The 23705-nt window shown below is 38.7% G+C and overlaps 3 protein-coding genes across 4 annotated transcripts; 2 read left to right on the plus strand and 1 right to left on the minus strand.

Annotated features, from left to right (window-relative positions):
- The first annotated feature begins 4814 nt into the window (after window positions 1–4814).
- Window positions 4815–11668, plus strand: rlim (ring finger protein, LIM domain interacting). The gene is made up of 4 exons (XM_079249523.1): window positions 4815–4945; window positions 5987–6217; window positions 7984–8088; window positions 8187–11668. Exons 2-4 carry the CDS (start codon window positions 6049–6051, stop codon window positions 9923–9925), a joined length of 2013 nt encoding a protein of 670 aa, XP_079105649.1. The 5' UTR covers window positions 4815–4945; window positions 5987–6048; the 3' UTR covers window positions 9926–11668.
- Window positions 11669–12430: 762 nt separating this feature from the next.
- glod5 (glyoxalase domain containing 5) lies at window positions 12431–13763 on the plus strand (the record flags this gene model as incomplete). 2 transcript variants are annotated; one of them, XM_079250329.1, is made up of 4 exons in its annotated part: window positions 12431–12513; window positions 12914–13069; window positions 13342–13497; window positions 13620–13763. In XM_079250329.1, the coding sequence occupies exons 1-4, from the start codon at window positions 12448–12450 to the stop codon at window positions 13761–13763; spliced, it is 522 nt and encodes a 173-aa protein (XP_079106455.1). In that variant the 5' UTR covers window positions 12431–12447. The 2 variants fall into 2 exon arrangements, with proteins under 2 accessions (XP_079106455.1, XP_079106456.1); XM_079250330.1 differs by having other exon boundaries at window positions 12443–12504.
- Window positions 13764–20067: 6304 nt separating this feature from the next.
- irg1l (immunoresponsive gene 1, like) lies at window positions 20068–22793 on the minus strand (the record flags this gene model as incomplete). Its single annotated transcript, XM_079250003.1, has 5 exons — window positions 22769–22793; window positions 22425–22612; window positions 21937–22029; window positions 21535–21740; window positions 20068–20995 (listed from the first exon to the last, which is right to left on the minus strand). The coding sequence occupies exons 2-5, from the start codon at window positions 22548–22550 to the stop codon at window positions 20068–20070; spliced, it is 1353 nt and encodes a 450-aa protein (XP_079106129.1). The 5' UTR covers window positions 22551–22612; window positions 22769–22793.
- Window positions 22794–23705: the final 912 nt, after the last annotated feature.

Genomic DNA, 23705 nt, shown 5'->3' on the forward strand with positions numbered 1-23705 from the left:
CACAGAGATTCTGATGCATGCATCAGCTGTGAATGGACAATTTTGCAGTTTGGTTTATTGTGAATGTGAAAGCAGTTTTCAGTACAAATGGAATCAGTAGTCTTGTAAATGAAGGAAAGCATGTCTTTGCATTTGCTCAACATGAAAATTTTACTTCTATCTTACCTGAAATGATCATTTTCAACTGTAACTTTCTTATTCTTATGCATTTGATTTCTTAACACTGCCTTACTTTATAAGTTGCACCTCCGGTGTCTCATATTATTGAGTTTACTTTTCACATCGTGTCTGAATTGAACCTCTTTTATTTTTGGTTTACAAGGTACCGTTTCTTTATAAGTCCTTTCCTGTCATCTTAGTTGCAATGGGTCAATATTCTGGCAGAAAATATTGTCACCGGTAATTCAAAACCACAAATAGAAGGGCACAAATGGGAAAAAAAGCATTATCACTATATGATCTAGTGTAGTCCATACATTATTCCTATCAATTACTTTGGGCTCATTCACTACCTCAGAGCACTGAAATAAACATCTAAAAATCCACCTTAAAGTGAACCATACAATCATATTTAATCAGGTATAAAATCTGTAGATTTTATACACTGAAGGGATTTCAGGAGAAATGCAGAGCCAATCAAACAGTTACAGAGTATGTTTTACAAACTTGTACTGAAACAAGGCTTATACTTTCTCTGTCTTTTGAACAGTAATATAATTTTTGAACATAGCAGTAATTATATGAGACTGCTTGGAGATGTGCTGACAAATTGATTGATTGATTTCAAAACAGGCCTTGTCACACTGGATATGGCAATTCTGGCACACAGGTTATAGTAATTGATTGCTTGCATAAGGCAAGGATCATAATCAATCTTTCTGAGTCTATTTTTTTTCCTCTCTTCTCTGCCATGATCCTTTGTTTCTTTTCTATAGTGTATCAGGGTTAGGACCAAGACAAGCTGCTGATGGGAAGCTTCACATGGGCTGCAGGCCCATTTAGTCTGCCTTCTCTCATTTCTGCCTATTGTCAAATTGAATGTACTTCTCTGAGTTCATAATCTTTTTTTTCTTCATTTCTTTTTCTTTCTATTTCAAAAACGTGCCACTGTTGAGCTGCCTCATGTTAATGGTGCTAAGAAAGCTGAAAATTGTTTATTTTTGTCCCATTTGAATTTGATTTAATTTTTTAAAATTCTTTATTTTATTTTACTTTATTTTTATTTCATTTTATTTTATTTTCCCAGAGTTAACAAAAGAAGAAATGCAAAATAGATTAGGTACCTAACCCTCTTTATGAATGTATATTAAAATGTTATGTTTGATGTATTCACTTCATGATTCTTTGACACTGATTGGAATTACTTTAGCTCTTTTCATTAAAAGATTACCGAGCTTTATATATACTGTCTAGAGTTGTTACCAGAAGGAATCTTAATGAACTCTTGACACTACAAAATCTTGTATATTTTTTGTGTGCCAATTTGTAACATATTTTGTAAGTGTATATTTTTCTTAGAAAGTGCTGTGAAGTATTTGTGTGTGTGAGTAACCTTTTATGCGCCTCTGTGGGCAGTGGAAAGGCTATACAGTGACAAGTTTCTGGTTTTAAAAACCAAAATATGAAAGTATCAACAGAAAACTAGAACTATTTACATTTTGTTGGGAGTTTTGTAATAAGACCATGATCTTGTTGTGAGAGTGTTGTGTTACTGTGCAAAACACAAATAAGCAAAGAAAAAAAAAAAAAGAAAACTTGGAAAAAAATATAATTTGTGAACAATTTGCTGTTTTATAGATTTTCATGTAAATTATTTGAGTATTATTTTGTTTTTTGTTTTGTTGTAACTGTTGCAAAGGTTTTAAATATTTGTGATCAAGCCTGTATGGTGATAATGTAATATTGGTAACTTGCTGAGTTTTGTAATAATGTTTATGGAGTAAATATACAAATTAAAATAAGATTTTGAATGCTGCTTTCTGAAGAGCGTTGGGTTGTGTTTTTTACCGCCCACCTCATGCTATTCCCAGGACCTACATCACATTTCATTGTACTAAAGACAAAACCTCCATATTGTAAAGATCTCTGCAAACAAATACAGCCAACACAAACTAGCAATAAGAAAAGGTTAGGCGAAAAGGTTATAAAATCTTATTATTGCAGTTGTTTTAAGATGTGAGGAGGGAAAGTTAAGTAGCGCATCTGTTTATCAAAGCATATCGGATGGAAATTTCTCCGTCTTTGTGTTGCAATCATAATAATAGTAAGATGGAAGAGTCAAATCTGTTTGTGCCATGAAACATGTAAGCCTAAGAACAACCTTAATATTTCCAATTAGTCTCTCCGTGTTTGATATATTGGAAAAATCTTGGATGAAAGTCATTTTAATTTCTTTACAAGTCTGGCTTTAGCTCATGTTATTTTAATGTCATATCTAATTAGCACTCAGGGTCAGGCATTGCAAGAGTGACTGCTCATCCATAACTCTGAGCCTGGGCTGCTGTGGTCCACACTGCAACTCATCCTGGCATGCTTAATTGGAGCTGGGGATACAGTCTTGCACCATAAACAGATCCAGTGATGTGTGCCTCCAAATTTGTCAGCTGGTATTAGCATTGTTTTTCTTCTTTAGTCACCCGTAGCAGATAAGGGAGCAGTCAAATTATAAGATGGAATGTGTAATGCAATACAGGGGATACACCTGTGGTTATTAAATGAGATCCTGCCTGTTTGTCAGCATGTGCTACCATTGCAGCGATCTATATAGGCAGCTCTCTCACTAAGAACTGTTTGTATTTTACTTATTTATTTTTATTATTACTAAGAGGACGGTAGAGTGACAGTTTGACAGATTTATTACGTCTAATTTGAAATGTTTGCAAGTTTAAAAAATGGTTTAAAATCAAGAACTTAAAAACAACATAATTATTTGACATATCCTAAAGATGGTGGCAGATTTGTTCAATTAAAACAGATTTTTTTTTTCTGATACATGGCTTTGCAGACTAATCTGATGTGTTCAATCCACTGAAATGATTTTGTACAACCTCAAAGGTAATCCTGTTTGTGCTTTAGAACAACAGCTTAAGCCATTTCAAAAGGTTGCAGGAGCTGTTCAATACTCTACTGTAGCATTAACTGATGGAAGAGGGATATTTCCCAAAGATGAGCCCTTAATCAGGCAGCATGATGACATGGTGGTTTGAACAGTCTCTCACAGCAAGGTGGTTGCCAGTTCACATCTAGTCTTTAACCCTTTTTCTGCTCTCTGACTTGTTTCACAGTTTAAAATATGCATGTCAGATAAATTATTATTTGAAATTAGTCTAATGGGATTGGCTTCAACAGCCCCAAAACCCTGAAATGGATAAAAAAGGGAAATGGAACCTATATATGAGCCCTTGATGGAGAAGTGACTGGTATTGGTTTGGTCTGGTCTTCATCTTTTTATTTATCTTTTTTTTTTTTTTTTAAATTTAACCTTTATTTCACCAGGAAAGTCCCATTGAGGTTAAGAACCTCTTTCTCAAGGGAGTCCTGGCCAAGAGGCAGCAAGAGTTACAGGCTATTTACATGTTACCACTTAAACAGAACAAATAATTAAAAGCAATTACAACTAAAGCAGGACATCTCAAAATCTCTCACTCTGGACTTAAAACCGTTCAAAGAAATAAGTTGGGACAATTTCCAGTCTCTTTGCAAAAAGTTCCACATAGATGGAGCGGAGTACACAAAGGCCCCTTTTCCCAGTTCTGTGCGTGCAAATGGAACAGAAAGCATCAAATGATCGCTCGATCACAAAAAATAAGAATCAACACATCTGTGTGATTAATTCACAGATTTAGGATGGCAGCAGCCCAAGCATGGCCTTAATAAATAAAAATATACCAATGCCCCATTCTCCTGATGGACAACGAAGGCCATCCTACTCTAGAATACAATTCACAATGATGGGTCATGCTTTTACAAATTGTAATTGTAATTTCATCTTTGAAAGACTCAAGAAAACATACAAGAAGATGGTATTTTTGGTCTGTAAGTCAAGTTTTGCTTCTTAGTCATTCCTTCCACATTGTAACCTACACAGCAGAGTAAATTTGTGGGCAGCTTTTTGTCATTGTTCATTAAAAATAAATATATTAATTCTTCTCGTAATTTTAATTTATCCTATAAAAATACATAAAACCTTAAATTTTTTAAAATTTATTTCTGTTGAGTATTGGTAGTTGGTAACATTAAAAAAGGAAATGTGGATTCAGTACAAAATAAACTTGCTTATTAATTTATATTCAGATTTTATTGCAAAGGTTTAAGAACAAGGGTAAATTTGTAAATGTTACTGTGTTGCGCATTAAAGTAGAGGATAACGAGAAAAACACTTGTCTTCTTAATAATGGCAGCCACGTACCCCGCATGGCTTTTAAAGTCAAACTGCAGCTGTTTTGTCCCCTCACTGAATCACACAGAAACTGTGAATATTTGCATTTGCAACCACACCGCGCCGCTACAACTGCCGAACAGCACCCACGTTCAAAACAAACATCCTTTCTCTGCCGCTTATATCATTAAATATTTTCCCTACGCTCAGTCTTTCAGGCAGACTCTTGTGTCATACCACGTTAATGCATACACTGTATGAGTAAAAGTGAATATATATATATATGTGTGTTTTATACATTTTGTGTATTTAAACAAATTTGTCTCAGTTGCTGCAAGTGACAGACGTAAACTCAAACGGAAAACACAACGTCCATGCACACCTGGAAGAATAGCGTCAGGGAAAATCGGTCATGAACTCCGTTTCCGGAAGATCATTACAGGCTTCCTACAAGAAAGAAAATGGAATCCTAAGATCGCACTCAGCCAAACCGTCAATCCTTCTCTGAAAACAACCCAAACAGACAACTGTGTCCTCCCTTATACTGTTAATAACATCGTCGAGAAGGTAATGTATTAGAAATTCAATGACAGTTAACACATTCCTTTTGATTATCTTTATTCTAACTACCTAGCCAATTTTAGCTTGTTCACTCCAGTTTGGTACTGTCTGTGAACGTCACTGGTTGACGTCGTTGGCTTGCAATAATGCTAATAGTAGCTTAATGTTCATGTAATGGTATAAGTAGCATTGCTAAGATGCCTGGAAACATCAAACAATCAATATTATTCAAGTAATGTTGTGCTTCATAATGTCACTAAATGATAAAAATAAAAATATCACGTTGATGTAAGTAAGGAAACACTGGGGAAGCTACAGTTAGCTGAGATTAGATATCCCGTTTGCATCCAAGTTAAGTAGCTCACTGGCTAACCAGCTTAGCGTGTCATAAGTTAATGGTTTTTACATCTTATGTACGTCTGTTAGGTGGAAAATGAAATAACCAACATATATCAAAATAACTATTTTATTAACCACTCAAATATTTCCTATGTGCCCGGGTATAACATTATTTACCCATACAGCTATTGTAATTGTCAGCGTTAGCGACGTTTCACAATGCTAATATGTAGCTAGGTAACGTAAGCTAAGCTAAACGATGCCATTTTGTTTTTATCTCGACTTTGACCAACATACAGGCTCGCAATCGGACTTAAAAACACACTAATTATTAGAGTAATTACTTAATTTACAGCTATTAATCCGACGTTTATTGTCTATTTATCTTGATAAAACTACACGCTGTGCTTATTACAAAGCAGAGCCCTTTGCTTGCTAGTGTTGCGTTTGTGGCAATGCTAACGTGCTAGTTTGCTTTGTAACCATTTGACGTGTGCAGAGCTAACTTTAGCTATGTCTATGCTAACTTCCCACATTGAAAATGTTTATTTGATTTGGTGTTTTGATGTTTCTTTGATATTTTTCTGTTCACTAGCTGTCTACTAACATACCTTCCTGCAATCTGTATCTAAGTGTATTTAAAGGTGTCATATGAGAGACTGTATTGCCTTGATTCTAAAAACATTCTTCAATAATCCTAATCTGCAGCAACTGGATCTTGTTGAAAGTTGGAAGATATCCCGTTGACCTCCTCCATCCCTTCAGAGTCAATGGAAGGGTCTGACAGTGTTGAACAGGGCGGCAGTGACCAGCCAGAGTCACAGCGCAGAAGGCAGCTTGATCGCCTGGACAGAGAGGAGGCCTTCTACCAGTTTGTCAACAACCTCAGTGATGAGGACTATCGCCTTATGAGAGACAACAATCTGTTGGGCAATCCAGGTAATTCAATACTTTATCATAGCCTTATTAAAAATATTTTATACTGTGAAAATTCTCAATATCCTTAATCTTCTATCCCTCTTCATGCCAAATTCTAAGCTTTTCTTCCAAAAAGAGCTTGGCTGGAGACAGATAAAAATAATAATACATACAAAATTTATCTTGTGACATTTTAATCGAGTAATTTGAAATGTAGGTTAACATTCACTATTGGTATAAGTTTTCACTAAACTTAAAATATGTGTTTATATTTATCTATAGAGCTTTTTGAAGCATTTTTTTTAAAGGTGAAATCACCATCTAGTAGTGTATTAGTAGTATTCCTACTTTTTCTCCGTACATGTGTCTCATTTAAATGACATTTTTGCACATTATTGGAAGCAGCTGCTAACTTTAGGGTGAATAATTTCTTTCTTTTTTTAAGTGAAGCCACCAGGGGTAGCACACCATGTGTCTTGCTCTATAGGTTAGGTATGCTCCATCTATTTGCTTACATTCTTGTTCTCAATGCTGAACTAGTGGTTGGCCATCTGTTGAGAAAAGTTGTTCGGTGTGATCTGACTCGCTGGTTGAGTACTTCTAGCTGACATTGGCCTTAAGAATTGTGGTTATGTTGACATGTTTCAACTGGTTGTGCAAAGTTTTATGATTTAATGTTGTTTTTAAAGCTGGGGTAGTTATCTTGCTCAGAGAATTTTATATCTTTACTCTGGGTGAAATTGTTCCTCATCCTGATAGTGGTCTGTACATTATTAAATTGTGAACAATAAGAAACATAGTGAGACCCCCTCAGTTTACTGTAAATCTGAAAAAACTCTGACCAATCAAAACGTTCGGGCCGAATTGAAGTTGTTAATTTCTTATGTTATTTATGTTTCCTCCGTCACAGCATTTAAAAAGTTCCTGGATTCAAACGGTGATCCGACTCACCACCTGTAAACCTGTTCTTCCTTTTCACATTTCCAACAACTCACAAAAATTGAATTAAAATCCATCCATAACTTTTTGCGTTATCTTGAAAACCAACAGAAAAACGCCGGTAAAAACGTCACCTCCTTGGCGGAGGTAAGAAAAAAGCTTTGGATCTTACCCCAGCTTTAATAGTCAAGGAATAGTCTACAAAATAGTCATGGCACATTTAGAGACAAGGTTTTGACATGTATCATATCATTGAGCTAAATATATTGACCCAAACCTTAGTCAAATTTTTATATTATGTTTTATTTCTTTTTGTTACTGAACTATGGGTAGTTCTCGCCCATCTTGCATTCCTGGATATACTCAAAAGGGAACATCAGTCAAGGATAACTAAACTCTTTCCCTGGGCAGCTAGAAGAGAATTTAAAGTTGGAGCATCTTCAGATGAGAGGGCATTTAATAGACAGTGGCATGCCCTGGTAAGTTGACAGTTTATTGGTGTTGTCCTGTTGCTGTGTCCAAAGAAAATGGTTCACATCAAAATGCAACACAATGGCTTTTTTGTGTGTGTGTGTGTGTGTGTGTGTGTGTATTCTTTCATTTTGACAATAACTCCATTACAGCAACATATTTGGGTGTATGTCATTTGTCTTGCAGTCAACTTATTTTTTTGTTTATCAATGTGAATTAAGTTTTTATGGAGTAAAGTTATTTTTTCCCAGCCACCGGCAATGTCTCTCTTCCAGGTAGCTTAGAGAAAAACGAGTGAACTAAACACAGGAAAGTTTAGTTTATTGACAAAAGTTTATCTGCCTTGTCTTAAAAAAGTTTCGTCATATGTCTTCCAGGGGAGGTGACAGAAGATGAACTCTTTAACAGACTTCAACAAATCAAAGATGGTCTAGATCAACAGAATAACAACCCTACTGCTGAGAGTAGTGAAGATCCAGTTGGTAAGTTTATTATTTGTTTGTTTTTCTCTTAACTTTTAACCTGCGTGTCTTGTTAAAGTCAATGTGTGTCCATTTTTTATTACGTCTTTTTTTTCCAGAACAACCAGAGAGTTCTGAGGATCCTGCTGGTGGGGATAGCCTTTTAGACTGGCTCAACACGGTCCGACGCACAGGCAATACAACCAGAACAGGTCATCGTGGCAACCAGTCGTGGAGGGCCGTAAGCCAGACCAACCCAAACAGTGGTGATTTTCGCTTCAGCCTGGAAATTAGTGTGAACCGTAATCTGGCTGAACAGCAGGCAGCAGCTGAAGGGGAACAGGAACCTCCTGAACAGTCTTCTGATCAGTCTTCTGATCAGCCTTCTGATCAGCCTTCTGATCAGCCTCCAGAACAACCTCCAGAGCAGCCTTCTGAACAGCCTTCCGAGAGTCCCGAGGTGGTGGCAAATCCTGAACCACAGGTTCCTATGGAGACGGATGTTATGGAAGAACCAGTTGTAGAAGAACTGGCTGTCATTGTGGAGCCAGAGCCAGAACTTGAAGAGGTTGTTTCACCAGAGGCTGTGGAGGAACCTCCCAGTCCACCCGCAGCCCTCCCAGTACAAGCCCCGCCTTGTCCTTCTCCACGTAGAGGACAAAGGAGAGCTCGCAGCCGTAGTCCAGAACCACGGAGGACTAGGGCCCGTCTAGCTAGGAGCCGCTCCCCTCTCAACTTGGATCAACTTGATGGTCTTCCAAATCCTCGATATCCATACAGCTCTCAAAGTCCTAGTTCCTCCACCAACAGCCCCCCTGTACCTCAAGTGGAGGGCAGTTCTCGGACTCGACAACATGTTCTTTCCAGGCAAAACACAGCTGACAGCGATGTTCAGCCACCAAGGGTTGGTGCGGAATCAGCCCCAGAGACCCAAAGCACTGGATCTCAAGAAGGAGAGACTCCAGGGGCAGAAGGGAGTGGAGCAGGACGCCGTCCACCGACAATAATGCTTGACCTTCAGGTGCGCCGTGTGCGTCCAGGTGAATATCGGCAAAGAGACAGCATTGCCAATCGTACCCGTTCACGTTCCCAGAACTCAAACAACACATTTCTTTATGAGAGTGAGCGCGGTGGATTTCGTAGGACTTTCTCTCGCTCGGAGCGTGCTGGCGTAAGGACCTACGTCAGCACTATTCGGATTCCTATCCGAAGAATCTCTGACGCAGGTTTGGGAGAGGCGACCTCAATGGCTCTTCAGTCAATGATAAGGCAGATCATGACGGGATTTGGTGAGCTCGGCTACCTCATGGACTCGGACTCGGATTCTTCAGATTCAAACCGTGGAACCAGCACACCTGCAGACTTGGAAACCCTTAACAATCCAGATGCAAATAATGCTGAAACTTCTGCTGCTGATGTTGATGAACAACCAATTGCTGCTGGAGTCAGAGGAAGAACAGTTGAAACAGATATGGATGAGAGCCTTGCCAATAGTCCACCAGCGTCTGGTGGCAGAGCTCGACCTAGACCACCTATCAACCTTGAGGAGCCCAGCTCTCTGCCCTTCCTGCGACTTGCTCACTTCTTCCTCCTAAATGACGACGATGACGACCAGCCTCAGGGACTGACCAAAGAACAGATTGACAACCTCTCCATGCGCAACTTTGGCGAGAGTGACGCCTTGAAGACCTGTAGCGTGTGCATAACAGAGTATGCAGAGGGGAACAAGCTACGTAAGCTTCCCTGCTCTCATGAGTACCACGTGCACTGCATAGACCGCTGGCTCTCCGAAAACTCCACTTGCCCCATCTGCCGCAGGGCTGTTCTGGTCTCTGCAAACCGAGAGAGTGTGGTGTAACTCATAATAGACAGCAAGCCTTTTTTTTCTCTCAAATTAAGTAAAATATACGATACTCTGAACATGTGTCTCCACTGTTGAAATGTATTTCCTTCATATTGTTGGTGAGTTTGATCATAAATTTGCAGGTTTGATTTGGGATGCTCTATCCTGTGACATCAAGATTTATTCTGTTTCTAGTTAGACATTTACTGTCGCTGTCCAGGATTGGGCACAGGCAATGCATGCTGTTGATCAACCTGTTGCAACCGTGCGCTGTTGCGTTGCATCAAGCCATGCACACATGCTGACCTCTACATCATAATGAACCCAGTGATTACAAATGCTGCACACCGGCAGGTAGTTCAGGCACTTGAAATCTAATCTTTTGTATCAAATCCCAAGTATCTTGCATACCATAAGTTAGGTAGAGGCACAACTTTTAGTTTGACCAATTCAAAGTATTAGCTGTAAATAAGCTTGTAAACATGATAATTTGATTCATACTTTGTATCAGTGAATGGATTTGGGGTCATTTCTCTTGAAGATCTGGTTCATGTTAGCTGCAGTGACTTAAAGCATCCATAAATTTCTAAATGCTGGTACCTGCTTGCTTCGCAGGGTTACATAGAAATTATGATGTCCAAAGGATGGAGTGCATTAATTGGTTTGCAGTTTCCGCTCTAACTTGTACTCCGTATTTTTCTTTTTTTTCCTTTTTCTTTAACCTGATGGAAACGGGCCACTATTCTGCAGTGGCATTTACCATTAAAATTCTCAGTGTGCTCCAGATTCTTGAGGGGGGGAAAAACACAGTATTTTACTGGCACAATAAAAACAAAGTTATCTTTTTAACTTTTGGAAACCTGTATGCAAATTTGGCATTTCTTAATTGTATTAAGGATTCAGAAAGAAATAGAAATGAGGACGTCTCAGTTTTGTAATTGATGTTGGGTTGCTGTTTGAAATTTTCTCCCCTAAAGATATTGAATAAAAAGGCATCGTGTAAGAGATTGAAATATAGTTGCTTTTACTCACCTACTCATGAATGGACATTTACTTTTCTTGGACAGGAATCAAATATTTTTCCCTGCCAACATGAGGTTTCTTCATCAGCAGAGTTAAAGGAACTGAAATGGAGACAACTTACTGACATCACAAGCAAAAATACATCCAACTGTGCAAGTTGCTGCTTATTTATCCAAAGGTTTCATTTACGTCGAAAACTTTGTCTTTCAGTCCAAGTGTTAGTTGAAAGTCATGAGATTTGCCCAATGTGCCCTATGACATGAGCAAATGCTCCCAACTAGTGTGCAATATGTGCAAAGGTTAAAAGTAGGAAAATGCAAACCAAGATATTAATGTATACTATTGTTAAAAATGGTTGTTTATGGCTAAAATCTTGAATGACGAGTTATTACCCTTTACAGTATGTGTTGAAATTCATTTTATTTAGAAGTTATGTAGGTTTTAATAGCATTGTTGATGAACAGGAACACTGACTAACAGAAGAAAAGGGCATCACTTATAGTGCCATCCTGTCATGTTTCTTGTTTCACTGTTTGATCTCTTAGCCACAATTATTATCTCCCTTTATGGGGAAAAAAGTTTGAATGCAAGTTGTTGTTGTTTACCATACACGTTAATGAAATGTTCCTTCCCTATGAGGTCAAGCTGATGTTTGGCTTTGTTCTGTGACCCACCCAGTGCAGTATGTTAACTGGGTGTTAAATGAAACTAACCGCTGAATTAAACAAGTTGTTATGCCATGAAAAAACTGATCACAGGTATGCATTCTGTACGTCTCCATGCGGTGAAATGATCGAACGGTGCATGCAGGTGCTTGGATCAACAGCTATTATGTTGTTGTGCCCTTTTTTTTTTTTTTTTTTTTTTTTTTTGGATAACTTTCCTGTTTTGGTCTTGTCTGTGTGTGTGTGTGTCTCTGTGTGTTTTGTCCTTGAATATATGTTTTTCTTTTTAACAAAAAAGGCCAGATTTGGCCAATTCCATTGGTTGTCACCTGTCCTGTTGAAGTGATAGTTTTTGTTCTCCAAATGGGACCTTTTGTTTATATCAACAAGCATAAATTCACCTTCAAATGCTGTGATAAAGTAATTTGCTAATCTTTTAAATGAATATATGTACAACGGAAAACATCAGTAATACAAAAACATTTTATTTGATTAAAAGTATTTTCTGTTTTTGAATATCATGGGAATAGGTCCAGTTGTCACACCCAGATGTTTCCAGGCCTGATCAGAGGATTCCTGGTTGTAAACTTTGCCATCTGTCAGGCTTTTTTAAGGCTCGCTGCCGTCATTCAGTACAAATTAGAGTTTTCATTAAATGTCTCACAGGTTGTAATAATGTTAAACTTATATGTAGCATAGCTTAGGGTAATACCCTTGCTAGAATAGGTCACTTTAATAACCTTACTGGGAAAGAAATAACTACTTGGTGACGACTAACGTCCGGCGCAAAGGTGGTTGTTTCGGTGAACCCAGAACAAGGAAGTTCCGGATGGTGACACTCCAGCAAGGATGGCGCTGCGAACAACAGGGATTCGTTTGTTGCATTTCCACAGGACACATTTCATGGTAAATGGCGTAAGTATCGTTAACTTTAATTAAGGCCTCATGACTGTTTTGCCAGCCGAGTTTCTAAAGTCCGTAATGGCCTGAAAGCAACATTTGTGTGTGGACTTCCGTGTAGACTTCGCTGCTACTCGGGTTTATAAAACTGACACATATACCGCAAAGAAGTGACAGTTTGATTATTAAAAATGAATAATTTATTATTACTGTGGAAATGTTGTAGTATGTTACTATATACAACCTTTATCAACACATTTGCTAATTAATAGACAGCCATGGTGCTCTCGTGCAGCACACATTCACATTCTGTGTGGCGCTATTTGCTCTAAAATCCACCAGTACATTTAATGTCCTATTTATCTTGTCATTTAGTCAGTCCTTTAAAAGAAATAACTAATCTTGTTTCTTGTAGACTGTTTCACTTCAAGCACTGGGACTTGTCCGGTGTAAAAGCACCTGTCCTGTTGAAGTGAGCCATCTCGATCATTTGGTGTTGACGGTGAAAAGTGTGCCAAACACAGTCAACTTTTACACATCAGTTCTAGGAATGGAGGTGATCACTTTCAAGGTATATGTTATTCAAAATTAATTAAAATTTTGTATATTTAATATAAATAAATATGGCGATTATAAATTACTTGCTTCTAAAATTGGTAGTAATTTAGGTGGATTATAGACTTGTGAAAGAGAAAAACAGAATTATTCTTGTGCTTCTGGTTTGAGAAAAACATCCACTAGATGGCAGGCTTTCATTGGAAGTCAGCTGATGTCTTTCTTTGTGTTTTTTTTTTTTTTTATGAGATGCTTGACCATGCACACATACCTTCCTTCCTTTTCCAGGGAAATCGTCAGGCGCTCGGGTTTGGGGAGCAGAAAATTAATCTTCACCAGCTGGGTCAGGAGTTTGAACCAAAAGCCAAGCATCCAACAGCAGGCTCAGCCGACCTCTGCCTTATAACCAAAACCCCTCTGGCTGCTGTAGCCAAGCATCTGAAGGTACTTCTCACACAGCTACAGACCAAATTGAATAAGTAATATTGCATCTTGTGTGTCCAATGAATCACCATATGTCAATGAAATACTCAGCGTGACTTCATGTCATGTCTTCCTCTCTGCAGGTTTGTGGGGTTGAGATTGAAGAGGGTCCAGTGGAGAGGACAGGGGCTGTGGGGCTGATTACTTCCCTTTACTTCAGAGATCCTGACCACAATCTCATTGAAGTATCAAACTACAATCATTCAAAAGCTGAAAGTTCTTCTTGAAACTTGTTTTTGTGTTTGTGAAAATAAGCAGTCTGTCTGCTTCTCACTGCACAACAAGTGCTTTTAGGAAAAAAAAAATGCCCCAAAATGACTTTAATTAAAACATCCCTTCTTTCTGAGGAAGGCAGAGTGGATAACATCAGCTGGCTGGGGTAAAATAAAATGTTTTAATACATAACAGTGACTCTGGAGTTTTATTCACCCTGTTTTTGTGCCTTTAGGTGAACTGTGAAAAATGGAAACCTGTAATGGTGGTATCAACACACTTGCTGGGCTGTGCTTGTTTGCACTGCAGAGATCAAAAGTATCCTACAAGATATTTGCAAGCAATTAGATATTCACATATCTAAATCACTTTGCTGTGTTTATATTTTACACAATATAGATTTTTATATATTAATATCTGTAACTTTAAGGAGGCATTGGTCTCATCCTAAATGCATTTTGCAGAAAATGAATGTCTTGTTGGAAAGGTCAAATCTTTTGGCTCCAGATTGTCTCAGCATCATGCCATGTAAACTATACTGAGTGTATTTATATCACATGTTTGTTTAAATGGACAAATGAAAAAATATACAAAACACTTTCTAGAACTTATAAGGTTAAAAGGTAAGCAATCCCTTTCAGACTCATGATCTCACCCTTGTGTTTCATATAAACGTTATCAACCGTTTCTTTAAATTTGCTGCGGGTGGAAAAGCAACATGGAGTTTTTACTGTTGACAGTGAGATATGTAAAGTCTGATTTCCACTGAGCTGATATCTTTTAGGAAAAAAGACATTTTAATTGGGAAAACTGTGGGTTCAGTCTTTGTGAAACATGTTTTAAAGCTTCAATTTTAGATCTTCAGTAAACACTTGGATTATCACAGAATAGAAATCAAAATTGTTTCCAGAAATGTGATGAGCTGGAAAATTCTGGTCCCCAATCTAAAATGTTTATTTATCTTAAAGGCTCAAAGAATAAATGTGCATAAAATGACTTATTTCTGTTTATTTAATACGCTTATTTTCAAATTATACCTTTAACTATTTAACCATTATTAATTGTGTTTAATTTCTTTGTTCATGAAGGTTGAAACAAGATATACATTCCACAGTTTCATGTGAAAAAGATCATGTATGGTCCAGGACTTTTCTCCCATATAGAGCGTATACCCTTGTTTTTGTTTTCCTTTCCCATCAATGATATGAAATGACAACCATACAGAGACAAAGGTATTGTTTCCACTCAGGAGAATGAGTCCATTATTCCACTGGTAACACTGGTACTTACTGCAAAGTAACAAAAGAACCTTGCCCTGGTATTATCACATGGAAACTCCAACTACAACACAGTATATATATATCTATATATAGATATATATAGATATAGATATGTAGAGGCTCAAGTCTTTAAAAGTATGATGTTGCGACATCTCTGCATTGTTTGTCCCTCTTGCTGTGGGTGGATGGGGAAAGGTGGTGATGCAGCGTTAAATATAGAAACTTTAAACGTGTATTTAATTTCCGTTGTGCGTGAATGCTCCGACCTGTTCACTGCTTCCGTGCCAGTGCGTCTGGGTTAAAGCTACACCTCAAGCTCTTTGTCACCTGTTGATGTTTTAACCCTCTGAATTGGTGCGTTTGTATTTGTTCATGTTTTCATGGCTAAATGTGGCTCAAGAGTTATTTGCTTTCGTAGGAATTATTGCAAAGTTGTTTGATTTTATTTTCCTTTTCTTTAAATAACCAGTTGAAGACAAATGAGAGGAAAATCCAGTATAAAAAGTCTATACAAGATACTGGACCTTCACATCCACCAAGAACTTCTATATTCATTGATTTTGAAGTTTCTGAAACCCTACAAGAGGAAAGCACCGTTCTTCCAAAGGATTTTACTCGTTTGTCATAATGGTGGTTATTGAGAGTGAGCCGACTGTTAAGGCCATAGCATATGACTGTCTTGTATACTTGCTGTTTACAATCCATCCATCCATCCATCCTGGTTTCTAAAAGGGTGTGTTTTGTTCATACAGTGTTTCACCATCCCAGCATTTCCTTATTGGTGTCTCATGTAGGTGACTGAATATCAGAACTCAATAATATCCCCATCTTTTTCCTTATGAGTAATTTACCCAGTGACATATGTTTTTTCCTTTGAATGTGTCAACTTTGCCTTAGTTGCTTCCCCAAAAAATTGTTGGAGAACTTTTTTTTTTTTCTTTGACACTGTTGTCAATGTTTAGATATCTGCTGCCTCTCACAAGAAAACATATAACTCATTCATTTTCCGAACCGCTTATTCCAATTCAGGGTCGCGGGGAAGCTGGAGCCTATCCCAGCTGGCTTTGGGCAACAGGCAGGGTACACCCTGGACAGCTTGCCAGTCCATTGCAGGGCCACACACAGAGAGACGAACAACCACACTCAGGCTCACACTCACTCCTAGGGGCAATTTAGAGTGACCAATCAACCTAACATGCATGTCTTTGGATGGTGGGAGGAAGCCGGAGTACCCGGAGAGAACCCACGCATACATGGGGAGAACATGCAAACTCCACACAGAAAGGCCACTGACCAAACCAGCGACCTTCTTGCTGTGAGGCCACAGTGCTAACCACTGCGCCACCGTGCAGCCCGAAAACATATAACTTAAAGTATAAATATAATATAATATAATATAATATAATATAATATAATATAATATAGGCTTGGACAGTGGCCTTTTTGTGAGGAGTTTGCATGTTCTTTCTGTGTATGTGTCGGTTCTCTCCGGGTACTCCAGCTTCCTCCCACCGTCCAAAGACATGCATGTTAGGTTGATTGGGTACTCTAAATTGCCCATAGGAGTGAGTGTGACCGTGTGTTGTTTGTCTCTGTGTGGCCCTGCGATGGACTGGCAAGCTGTCCAGTGTGTACCCTGCCTTTCGCCCAAAGACTGCTGGGATAGGCTCCAGCTTCCCCGCGACCCTTAATCGGACTAAGCGATTAGGATAATGAATGAATGAAAATAATATAACTTTATGTGATATGTTGTGATTTTGTGTATAATTTATCTACAAGTCCAAAATGACTTATTACCATATTCAAATGTCTATTACGCGTTTTCTTGTGCGACACAGCTAAAATCTGAACTGGGTTTCCCCCAGTGCTAAAAATACCAGGCTTTATTGTAAAAATGCTGCGATAAGATGCACAACAGACATAACTTTCATGGCTTTTCCTGGATCTGCTCGCCATCCCCTCCGCTGGTTTCCGCTCACGTGTTTCAAACTATTCTGGTCTCATTAAACAATATATTTGCTTTACACCAAGTCATATTTGATATTTCAGAGCATCTTTATTTCCAGTGTGATTTGTCACAATCATGAAGAGAACAGTTTGAGAATTGATTTGAAATGTGATTTAATACAACACGTGAATAATTTCTAATGATTCATCCACAAGGTGTCTTATCTTTCAGGGGGTCGACAGACTATGATTTCTCAGTTTTCTGAGTGGAAATGTTAAGAGTGGAGCTTACCGGCACCCAACAAAAGCAACCTGATCAGCCACTGCTGTCTGGAAACTCCATCCCTCTTACACCTACACTGTAGGTGTAAGGGAGCGCTGATCTTAAGATACCAGTGCAGTGCTATCATATTGTCTCATTTGGTGTGGGTTGAGAGAGAAAACGAAAACTGTGCACGTGCAATCCCTCCCTTTTGTGTTTTGGGTGTCTTCGATGTTGCACTAACTTCCCAGCTCCAGCTCCAGTTACATTTACAACCATTTACAACCCATGAAGAAATTTCTACCTGCCTCACATCATTTCATCTGAAGAGATCATATTTGTTTGCTATGAAACTCAAGATAGACAAAGTATCATCTGAGTATTGTCCCCTGAAATGGAATGTACACAACTCATGATAACGGTCCATAAACTCATCCCTAAATAAGCAGGCTTTTTCCTGTAATGTTTGGATGACTCAGCTTCCTTGCCTTGCATCTTTTTCCTTTATCTACAGCTTTATCTTGCAGTTGTTATCCATTTGAGAAGGATAATGTAAAGGTGTTGCCCTACTTTCGGTTGAAGCCATTTCCTCTGATGCAGCATTTGACCGAGGCTTTCCCTGAGTTTTGCTCGGATGGGAGTTTCTTTTGTTTTTAAATGGAGGTCTTTCCCCAGCTGTCACCAGATGTTTACTGGTGTAACGTCTCCTGCCTCGGCAACAAAACTTTCTGAATTCTCTACCACTTTTAAGCTGTTGAATTTGCTTTGTGAGCACAGCTTCGGTAACTGTGATAAGAATGGCCAAAAAGAGATTTAAAATAAGATTATACTGAACTGAAATGAGTCATGACTGTTTGATTATTTATAAGTGTAATGAATTACAGATACACAACTGATACAGTCCACTAGGTTGGTTGCTTCACCTGTTGCTATTATGTTACCCAAACTTACAAGCATTGTTTTTAGGCAGTATGTTACTCTTTCATAGCAAACCAAATTGTGCTTCTCTGCTTAGTTTTTCATTAATCTTTGCCTACAGGTGCCTTCGTGTTCGTGCAGGGGGTCATGTGTATCAAACAGTTCCTGTGTTTCTCCTAGACCCAGCAGACTTGGTATGAGGAAGGTGCTGTATTTCCCAGCACTACAGTTAAACAGATGCATTTCAAACATTTACAAGGCAATTAAGTCTATTTTGTCTTTTTGGCATGAAACCAGGAGTTTCCTGAAACTGGTTGTAATTGATTTATTGGCTCTGACAATAAACAAGATGTACTTTATGATCTTATTACCCATAAAGTTTTGAGAAAAAATGTGAATATAATAGTCTTTGAAAGACTGCAGATGCGCGAATTATAGGAAATGCCTGAATTTTTTGTCCACACAGGAACAAGGAACTGATAGGTCAGTATGGCTGTTGGTGAACATTTACCAGGTTTTGTTTGAGCCCACTTATCCCTGTTTGACGGCTCCCTGTAAATCAACGCACGGCTATTCAGACACATGATGGTCTTTATCATCTGATGAAAGACCTCCTTCCTAATGAGTCGTTCTTGCAAGGATGACAAGTCCCCCAGAAGGTTCACTGAATAATTTTTTCTAAAAAAGACAAATGCCAAGGTCTTTATTATCATCAAGTATTAACCTGACTTCATACTTACTGGAGAATTTTTACCCAGCTCGAAGACAGCTTTCACCATCATCATCATCATAGTGGTTTTGACTGGATGTGGCTGTCCAGGGACACTTTATGTTCATTTGTGCATTGCCTTTATCACATTTTCTTTCCTAGGTTGCATGAAATGGTTGGAAATCGTGGCTGCTGCAGTACCTTTTTGATTGTTTGTTTTGAAGCCCTTAGTTTAGCATTTGGCTGATTTTTTCAGCCAGAGGTAACAGAGAAACCCCTGGACACTGTACACATCCAGACTCAGACTTTCCTGCCCGTAATAATGCATTACTTCACAACAATTGAATAGCTAAAGTAAAAATGTAGCCACTGTTCAGCAGTCGTGGCAGAAAAAACATTGGATCTAGAATCCAAATAAAGTTTGTACCATTTTGGAAGTCACTGGTTTTGACTTAGATCAAGAAGTTTATATAATACATACATATGTACACACACACACACACACACACACACACACACACACACATATATATATATATATACACATATATATAAATTTAAAAAAAAATACTAATCAAGCTGTACTGAGATAAAAAACTGGGAATATGTATATAATCTGAACAAAGAACAAAAGGATCTCAGAATTTATGTATTAAAATAATTTTATTAAAATGAACACCTACAAACAAGAATGCTGCATTTGGACAATGTATCGTTTTAAAACATTGTAGTAAAGAACAAAAGTTTTAGTAAAAGGAAATTCAAACATCTAGCAACAGTAACTATACAATGTTTATACATGAAAGCAGTGACTATATAAACCTTTCTTTTCCCAACTTTAAAATGTTCAGTCCTACTTTCTTAGTCACAATATACATTTCAAAATATCTACAGCAAAACAGTAAAATGTCTCTTTTCCCCTCAGTGTACATTAGTCAAACATATCCTAACATGGCCCATCATGTCAGTCTTTGTTCTGGTAAAAAAAAGATTTTCATAAAAATATTTTTAAAATATACGTAAAAAGTTCAAAATGCTTTCCCTCTAACCTGTAAGTCTGGTATTTAATTGGGATTTAATTTGTAGCTGTACAAACACATATTTAAACATATTTCTAGAAAGATTTGCATAAAGCAACTTCTTTTAGGCTTATACACAATAATATTTGTTTAACTGAAATTGCAATTATGCACAAATAACCATCACTGCAGGTGTGAGAGCAGAGACCTGCAGTCTCCAAGCTGGTCCAGCTCCTCCACCACCTCAATCAGCTGCTCGACCCTCTCTGAAGGAAGCACCACCTCTGCATTGCTTCTGAACTTCTTCCTCAGGCTCTCATTGGTCAGCGGGTTGCGCCAGTGCCCGTAGAACGTGTCACAGCGCCCCTTTAGGATGTCTCCACCAACAAGTGTCACCTGGACTTCGCCATACATGCGGTTGAAATTAGCAGGATTGTCGTGTGGGTGCTCCACACGGACACGACTCAGCAGGGCGAGCAGCTCAGGGCGGCTGATGGCAGCTGGGGTGAAGGACTGCACGGTCACCTCACCGTCCAGGAGAGCGCTGCAGGCATTGAATTGGAAGGAGTGGCGTGCCTCATGCTCAGACTCAGGGAAGGGTCTGTTGATGTATTTAGACTGGGGGACTCTGAGCAGGATGTCCTGGACTTGAGCAGAAGAGACTTTACCAGGACCGTCTCCCACAAGAAGCTCATGGACTGAGGCTGCAGCGTCCGCCACCCAGTGCATCCCCAGATGTGCAGGGAAGCGCTTGAAGCCCATGTCCTGCTCCTCAAGTAGGAACACATGGCCGTCTTCACTGGGTGATCCTAAAGGCTGTGGCAAGTAATCTTCATAAAAAGCATTAAACCCTGCCACCCCTGCAACAGCATCCAGGACCAGAGGACTGGCCTCCAGACCTCTGGAAGCCAGCAGGGCAGCTTCAAGCCCCAAACGAGAGGCATTACCAATATGAAGGGGTTTAGACTGGGTGGCAGCATTAGCCATTGGGGCTCCAGCTAGAGAAGCAGCTATAGCCAAGGCATGACTGCACTGGGAGGGATGCAGAGACAAGAGACGAGCACAGGCTGCTGCACTCCCCATCGTACCTACAACACTGGGAGGGTGAAACCTGTTAAAAAAAAAAGAGAGAGGAATTTTACTCAGGTTTCCTGGAACCATTTTCTGTGACTAATGAAGCTGTTCAAATTGGTCCTGAACGTCACTGCGGTCAAAGCAGAACTTCTGAGTGAAAAGACTTTTGTCAAAAACTTCCTGTTACGTGACTCTACAAGCGGTGACAACTTTGTTTGTCAAATTTTAAGGAACGATATTTTTACTAATTTCAGGAGAAGACAAACAAGCCGGTAAAATGCCTCATCGTCGCTGCTGCTGAGTTGTCAAAACACACCCAAACATTTATATTTGTGCTGCCAACACAGCATTCGCTGTCCCTGCTCATTGCACCTCAGCAGCCTCCTTGTGAAGCACAGTGCAGAGATCAGCAGAGGGAAAAGTTGATGTCTACAAACCAGAGAGGGTGCATGCAGATTATGCCTAAATAAAGACATTCATATAACTTAACCAAACGTAGTGCATAAAAAAAAAAACAAAGTGTAATATTGTTCTCAGGTTATAAATTTCTGTCCTGTTTAACCCTGAAGTGCTAACCTTTTGGGGATGTTGTGGGCCTCATTAGAGAATCTCATTAGACGGCCCTGGATCTCGATGCCGATGTTAAATGCGAGCAAGAAGTCCAGGCCACTAGGTTTACTGTTAGCTGGCATCATGTCACTGAGAGCGAGCACAGCGGGAAGGACGGCTCCTGAGGGATGAGTAGCTGGGTGCCATGTGTCATCAAAGTCCATGGAATGAGTCTAGAGGCAAACAGATTTTAGTAATCAAATACTGGTACACCCTAATGAGACTGTGACTAGCTTATAATTGGTTTGGCTTCTTTGGAAATGTGTAAAGTAATGTTTACACACAGAAACTTGTCAGTACAGCAGATTAGAAGCAGTTCCTCTACTGCAGAAAAATTAGGCAAATATTTTCCCACTCCTTTATACTTACTGCAACGCCATTGACAAAAGCTGCCAGTGTTGGAGAGAGCCTGGTGTCCCAGCGTCCATACACACTGCTAATGTTATCAGGGGCATACATGTGCTGCGAAAGAGAAAGGCACAGACATGTAATCAACACTTACGCTCCCAGTGTGTATGGTTACCCAGACAAGCACACACACATTAAAGTGAATTTTAGGTCTGACACACTACAGTACTCCACAGATTATGGGGACTGAATAAGTTTCTTTGTAAGTCCTGAAACAAGCAGCCACATTTAAAGGTCATCAGAGACAGAAATAATAAAAAAAATGTTCCAGAGAAAATGTATTAAAATAACCAGAGGTTTTGCCCTTTCATCTGTCCACACACTGTGTGACTCAGCCCTCTCTGCATATAAGGTCAGGCATTTGCTTTCATCTGTTTCACAGCGCTATGTGAGACAAGATGTTAATAAAGAAAGATGATCTTATTACTTTTCCTTTTTTTTATTCTCACCTGGCAGTGCTGCAGGGCCAGTTCAAACACCTCTGTTGTGCTTCCAATGAGGCCCACTCCAATGCTGTCCAGCACCATCCTCTTACTGCGGTGCAGCACAACAGGAGATAAATGCTGGGGCTTCATTTCACTGATGAACTTCCCAAAACTGGCTGTTACTGTGTCCTCTGGAGCTGGCCTCTTCCAGACTGTAGGAATGAAATGAAGAAGAGATATTCAAACAGGTAAAATATGTTAATGTTTATCATCCATAAAATCCATTCTAAAAGCAGAGAAATGAATTGTAGAGGGGAAAAAGGTTTCCTGGTGTTTGACAACATGCCAGAGTGAATATTTAGACTTACCTTTGACTGCAGACTTGTGCAATCCTCTGACAGCTTGCACTGGTCTAATTTGTTTCTAATGGATCAAATAGAACAAAACACAAACGTGACAGGCTTTTATAAAACATGACAATTACTTTTCTGTTTTGGCACCAGAGTGGACTGCAACCACTATAATCAAGATATATGTATGTATATATATATGTATATATATATATATATATATATATATATATATATATATATATATATATATATATGTATATATATATATATATATATATATATATATATATATATGTATATATATATATATATATATATATATATATATATATATATATATATATATATATATATATATATATATATATATTTGTATATATATATTTGTATATATTTATAAGTGAATAAATAGAAAAATCATAATAAGATATTTACCTGTAGCATGGAAAACATAGCTTCAGTCTTGTTTTTCTGTCACTTTGACTTTCTCGTTTCTCTTCGATGCAGCAGCCGTGCTGTGAAGGATGCTGATGCTTTTCAGGTTGAGAAGCCACCTGCCTTTTATAGTCCACAACACACAATGATAACCCATACTCGGCTTTGAGGAAAAGGGAAGGGCAAGCATATCCATGACAATCTCCTATCGTAACAGGAATTTCCACAAGAGTCATCACCACCTTTGTGACAAACTATCATTCATCACCATCCAGGAGGAAGACAAGGAAGGAGTTTAAGGTTTTCTCAAAGTGCAGTGATGTCACTGCACCTTGCTGATTATGTGGGAGAGGTAAGGGATTTTCATCAACTCCTCCTACATAGAGGGAAGCCTTATAATAAACTTTCATTCCTGCTTAAGCATAACTCAGTTGTTTGAGCAACTTCACCAGGTAAGACCTTTGTCTCTTTTCTTTTACAAGAACTCTGGCACCATTTGTAACATAGACTCATCCTG

Source organism: Telmatherina bonti, assembly GCF_933228915.1.
Source record: "Telmatherina bonti genome assembly, chromosome: 12".
NCBI classification, from domain to species: Eukaryota; Metazoa; Chordata; class Actinopteri; order Atheriniformes; family Telmatherinidae; genus Telmatherina; species Telmatherina bonti.

Coding starts and splice junctions, on each gene's coding strand:
- rlim (XM_079249523.1), top strand. CDS start 6,049: ATGGAAGGGTCTGACAGTGTTGAACAGGGCGGCAGTGACCAGCCAGAG. Junction 6,218..7,983: donor CAATCTGTTGGGCAATCCAG/GTAATTCAATAC, acceptor TATGTCTTCCAG/GGGAGGTGACAGAAGATGAA. Junction 8,089..8,186: donor GAGTAGTGAAGATCCAGTTG/GTAAGTTTATTA, acceptor TTTTTTTTCCAG/AACAACCAGAGAGTTCTGAG.